The sequence below is a fragment of the Eimeria mitis genome, genomic scaffold (assembly GCF_000499745.2).
Source record: "Eimeria mitis Houghton genomic scaffold, Emh_scaff2655, whole genome shotgun sequence".
Lineage (NCBI taxonomy): Eukaryota > Apicomplexa > Conoidasida > Eucoccidiorida > Eimeriidae > Eimeria > Eimeria mitis.
The window spans coordinates 2,119-7,667 of NW_013570998.1; the positions used below are offsets into that span (position 1 = coordinate 2,119).

The 5,549-nt window shown below is 63.5% G+C and overlaps 1 protein-coding gene across 1 annotated transcript in view; it reads left to right on the plus strand.

The window, feature by feature from the left end:
* EMH_0056900 (uncharacterized protein) overlaps nt 1-5,489 on the plus strand; it is a gene marked incomplete at both ends in the record, with an annotated part of 6,046 nt that extends 557 nt beyond the window's left edge. Inside the window, 4 exon segments of the mRNA XM_013497410.1 lie at nt 1-4,551; nt 4,555-4,704; nt 4,962-5,300; nt 5,432-5,489. Of these exon segments, the coding sequence (XP_013352864.1) occupies nt 1-4,551; nt 4,555-4,704; nt 4,962-5,300; nt 5,432-5,489 (5,098 nt within the window).
* Nucleotides 5,490-5,549: the final 60 nt, after the last annotated feature.

Sequence of the window (5,549 nt, forward strand, 5' to 3'; positions counted from 1 at the left end):
AATATGTGGGGCGCTGCTGCTGCTGGGGATTGAGCGGCTTCCACCGCCGCAGCTGCTGCACGGGCTCGACCCCGCTGCTGCTGCTGCTGCTGCTGCTGCTTCTGCTGCTGCTGCTTCTGCTGCTGCTGTTGCTGTCGTAGGAGTGAAGGAGCTGCTGCTGAAAGAAGGGGGGGCGGGGCCCGCTTGGCTACACACCAGCAGCAGCAGCAGCAACAGCAGCAGCAGCAGCAGCAGCAGCAGCTGGGCGCCTGTGCTGCTGGGGTGTCTGGTGTTTGTTCCTGGGGAGGGCGGCGGCTTGCTGCTCTTTGTTGACGCCGCTGCTCTCACGCAGCAGCAGCAGCAGCAGCAGCAGCAGCAACAGCAGCAGCAGCAGCAGCAGCGTAGACAACGTTGCTTTGCTGCTGTCGCATGCACCATCTGGGGCTCCTTCAGCAGCAGCACCTTTCTGTCGCTGCAGCTGCAGCTCAACAGAGACAAGGGGGGCCCCCAGGCCCCTTGGGGGCCCCCCACCCTCAGCAGCAGCAGCAGCAGCAGCAGCAGCAGCAGGCGAAGGGGGGGCCCCCATAGCCGTACCCTTTGTGGCCGCTTGGTCTCGGTGGGGGCCCCTGGGGGCCCCTGCCTTCTTGCAGTGAGACAGTGGCGTTTTGCTGCAGCAAGCAGCAGCAGCAGCAGCAGCAGCAGCAGCAGCAGCAGGGTACTAAGGGGGGCCCCCAAGACCCCGAGCCTTAGGGGGCCCCCCACCTTGCTGCTGCAGCACGAGGCTGCTGCAGCAACCATAGGGGGCCCCCAGGAGACCAGGGGCCCCTGGGGGCCCCAGGGGCCCCCCCTGCTGCAGGGGGGAGACAAAGAGGAGACAGAGACAGTGCAGCTGCAGCTGCATCCTGGATGCCTGGGGGTGGTAGCTGCATCTGCTGTGCTGCTGCCGCTGCAGCAGCAGCAGCCGCAGCAGCAGCAGCAGCAGCAGCAGCGTGCAGCAGCAACGCTGCAGCAAGCCCTGGATGTACCCGCAGCAGCAGCAGCTGCAGCAGCAGCAACAGCAGCAACAACACGACTCTCGAGCGCCACACCAACTGCTGCTGCTGCTGCTGCTGCTCACTTGACGCAAGCAGCAGCAGCAGCACCCACATCGCCCGCAGCACAACCAGCAGCAGCAGCAGCAGCAGCAGCAGCGGTTGCTTGTACAGCAGCAGCAACGGCAGCAGCAGCAGCGGGGGGTGCGGGGCCATCAACCCCTTCTCTGCTGCAGCAGCCTGTAGCGGGGGGCCCCTCAGGGGGCCCCCAAGGCAACCACAGGAGGGGGGCCCCCTCAGCAGCAGCACAGGAGGGGCCCCCCCCTGGTGTGTCTATGCTGCAGTTGGCGGTGCTTGAGGAAGAGGCAGCAGCAGCAGAAACAGCAGCAGCAACGCAAGTAGCAGCAGATGCAGCAGCAGCAAACGCAGCAGCAGCAGAAACAGCAGCAGCAACGCAAGTAGCAGCAGATGCAGCAGCAGCAAACGCAGCAGCAGCAGCAGCAGCAGCAGCAGCAGCACACACCAACACTTCCAGTTCGGTGCAGCAGCAGCACAACACGCAGCAGAATAAAAATTCTAACTCCCCTGCAGCAGCAGCCCTTGGGGGCCCCCAGCAGGGGGAGGGGCCCCCTGCTGCTGAGGGGCCCCCTGCTGCTGAGGGGCCCCCTGCTGCTGGGGGGCCCCCTGCTGCTGGGGGGCCCCCTGTAGGGTCCAGTAGGCGTTGGTTTGTGGTGTACGGCCTGGTGCTGTCTGTGTCTCCTATCTTCGGTTCTTATAAGGAGACAGATGCAGCAGCAGGTGCTGCAGCAGGTGCAGCAGCAGGTGCAGCAGCAGCAGGCGCAGCAGCAAGTGCAGCAGCAGCAGCAGCAGCTGGTGCCCTCTGCGTGGCTCGGTTGGGCTGTCCCCTCCTTGGGGGCCCCTTGCTGCAGCAGCAAATCGATGCTGGAGGGGCCCCCCTCCCCTCTACACTCCGCTGCATGCGCTGCTGCCAGCCCCGCGAGAGAGGCAGCAGCAGCAGCAGCAGCAGCAGCAGCAGCAGCGCGGGCAGCAGCAGCTGCCGCTGCTGCTGCTGGTGGAGGTGCAGTGGAGCCAACAGCAGTGGTCGGAGGACGACAGCAAGTTGCTGCAGCAGCAAAACTGAATGCAGCAGCAACAGCAGCAGCAGCAGCAGCAGCAGCAGCAACAGCAGCAGCAGCAGCTGCTGCTGCTCTGATGGTGAGTTTGTGTTTTTCGTTGGTTCTGCTGCAGCAGCTGGTCGTTTGTCTCTGATGCCGGGCAGAGTCGCATGCATAGCGGGGCTGCGGCTGCAGCGCATGCGCAGCAAGAAGCAGCAGCAGCAGCAGCAGCAGCAGCAACAGCAGCAGCAGCAACAGCAACAGCGACGGCTGGTTGCGGGGCCAGCAGCATATGTCGCACAGTGGGAGCTGTGGGAGCTCGAGGCAGCCTTGAAGGCAGCGCAGCAGCAGCAGCAGCAGCAGCAGCAGCAACAGCAGCAACAGCAGCAGCAGCAGCAGCAGCAGGAAGCAGAGCCGGTGCAGCAACAAGCCGAGAGCCTGAAGCGTCAATCGGAGGAGACACCCTATAAGGATGTGCAGCAGCAACAAAGGCCCCTGCTGCAGCAGCAGCAGCAGCAGCAGCAGCAGGAGCAGCAGCAGGAGCAGCAGCAGCTGCTGCAGCAGCTGCTCAGAGCGCTGGGGCCCTCCTTGCTGTGCGACGGCCGCTTGCCGTGGCTGCTGCCGCTGCTGCCTAGGAGAGGTGAGGGGGCCCCCTGTGCTGCTGCAGTGCTTCTTGCTGCCCACAGCAGCAGCAGCAGCAGCTACTGCAGCAGCACCAGCAGCAGCAGCAGCAGCAACAGCAGCAGCAGCAGCTGCTGCTGCTGCTTCCTAGGAGGACTAGACCTCTCCGGCTCCTCGCTGCTGCAGCTTGTGGGGCGGCGCTGCAGCAAGGGGGGCCCCCTGAGGGAGCGTTTGGGGGCCCCTGTCTCCTTCAGGGGGCCCCTGACGAGGTGCAGCAGCAGCAGCAGCAGCAGCAGCAGCAGCAGCATCAGATATAATTTGTTTGGGGGGCTGCTGCAGTGGCAGCCGTTCCCCTGGTGTCTCAGCAGCAACACAGAAAGCAGCAGCAACGTAGGCGGCATGGGGGCCTCCGTGCTGCTGCTGCAGCAGCACCTCGCATGCAGACGCGTAGGCAGCAGCGGATATGACATACTGCAGCGGGCAGCAGCAGCAGCAGCAGCAACAGCAGCAACAGCAGCAGCAGCAGCAGACAGTGCAACAGACAAGAGGCTCTACCCCTCTTCAAGGGCCCTTGTGGGGGTAGGGACCCGGCAGTCCCTGCGGGGAGACACTGCTGCTGCTGCTGCTGCTGCTGCTGCTGCCGCTGCTGCTGCTGCTGCTGCTGCTGAGGGGCCCCTGCCTATGGCGCTTGTCTCCAGCAGCGGCAGCAGCGTGCTGCTGCTGGGGCCCCCTGCTGAGGCAGCCTGGGGGGGCCCCCAAGGCCTTCTAGGCGGAGACAGCTGCTTCCTCTCGCAGCTGCTTGCGGCTGCACCAGAAGGGGAAAGCAGCAGCAGCAGCAGCAGCAGCAGCAGGAGCAGCAGCAAGTACTGCTGCTGCTGCTCCTGCAGCAGCAGCACGTGGCTCTGGCGAAGGAAAAGCCTGGAGGGTACGGGCCGATCGCTCCCTGCAGCAGCAGCAGCAGCAGCAGCAACAACAACAGGAGCAGCAGCAGCAGCAGCAGCAACAACAACAGGAGCAGCAGCAGCAACAGCAGCAGCAGCAGCAGGAGACCGCCTGAAAAGAGACAGTCTCCTCAGGAGCCCCCTGCTGCTGTCTCTTCTCTGCTGCCGCCATGCAGCAGCAGCAGCAGAGCTGCTGCTGAAGTTTCCCCCCTTATGGATCAGAGAGGCGTTTGGCTGTCTGCATGCAGTTCATCAGGGCCCCACAGACACTGCTGCTGCTGCTGCTGCTGCTGCTGCTGCTGCTACACCTGCTGCTGCTGCTGCTGCTGCTGCTGCACCTGCTGCTGCTGCTGCTGCATTCCGGTTGTCAGTTTTAGCTGCGCGTAGCGCCGCAGTCGCCACCACAGCAGCAGCAGCAGGAGGACCAGCAGGCGCAGCAGCAACAGCAGCAAAAGGAAAAACAGCAGCAGCAACAGCAGCAGCAGCAGCAGGAGCTGGTGTATGGTGTGCTTCTCGTGCTACTCTGCTGCTGCCGTTCGTTGGTTGCTGCAGCCTCACCGGCCGCCGCACAAAAGCTGCTGACGCCTGGGGCCCCTGGAGGCCCCTAGCCCCTGAAGAGGAAGATTGTCTCTGCTGCAGCAGCAGCAGCAGCAGCAGCAGCAGCAGCAAGGACAGCAGCAGCAGCAGCAGCAGAGATGAAAGCAGAGGGGAAAGCAAGGCCGGAGAAGCAGCTGCTGCTGCTTCTCCTTCTGTCTCCTTCTGGCTGCTGCAGGACGCAGAGCTGCTGCTGCTGCGGCTGCTGCAGCAAACTGCAGCAATTGCAGCAGCAAGAGACTTTCGTTTCCTCGCTGCAGCAGCAGGATGGCNCTGCTGCAGCAAACTGCAGCAATTGCAGCAGCAAGAGACTTTCGTTTCCTCGCTGCAGCAGCAGGATGGCCCGTCCACAGCAGCAGCAGCAGCCGCAGCAGCAGCAGCAGCAGCAGCAGCAGCCATGAAGACAGCAGCTTGTCTGCTGCTGTTGCTGCTGTTGCACTGAATTCGTTTGCTGCTGCTGCAGCACAGCTCGCGCAGCTGCCCTGTCTCGTGCAGCCGAGGAGACAGCAGAATATTGTCTCCTTAGATCCCTTCGCCTATGAAGGAGACACCTGCTGCTGCTGCAGCAACAGGTGCAGCAGCAGCTGCTGCTGCAGCAGCAACAGTAGCAGCAACAGCAACACTAGCAGCAGCAGTAGCAGCAGAACCTGCGTTCGTTCGCGTTCTTTATCTCGCCACAGAGCACCAGCAACAGCAACAGCAACAGAAACAGCAGTAGCAGCAGCAGCTCCTGCTGCTGCTGCTGCTGCTGCTGCTGCTGTCTCCCCGCGGCGGCTGTGTGCAGATGTGCTGCGGTGGCTGCTGCTGCTGCAGTGGCAGGAGGCTCGGGTGTCTCTGCAGGGTGGAGGAGACAGCAGCAGCAAGTTGCTGCTACACAGATTTGGGGTTTCCCCCTCAAACATGTTTGCATGCGCTGCAGCAGACGAAGCAGCAGCAGCAGAAGCAGCAGCAGCAGCAGCAGAAGCAGCAGCAGAAGCAGCAGCAGATGCGAGCGAGGCGCACGGCCCCTTCTATGACGGGTGGGGTGTTGGTGATTTTCCTCCACCGCTCGCTGCTGCTGCTGCTGCTCCTGCTGCTGCTGCTCCTGCTGCTCCTGCTGCTGCTGCTGCTGCTGCTGCTGCTGCTGCTGCTGGTTTGTCTCTCTCTTCAGGAGACACCCCGCTGCATCGTCTGCTCGAATTTCCGCCTCTGCCACAGACCCAGCTTGAAGACAGCGGTATGCAGCAGCAGCAGCAGCAGCAGCAACAGCAGCAGCAGCAGCAGCAGCA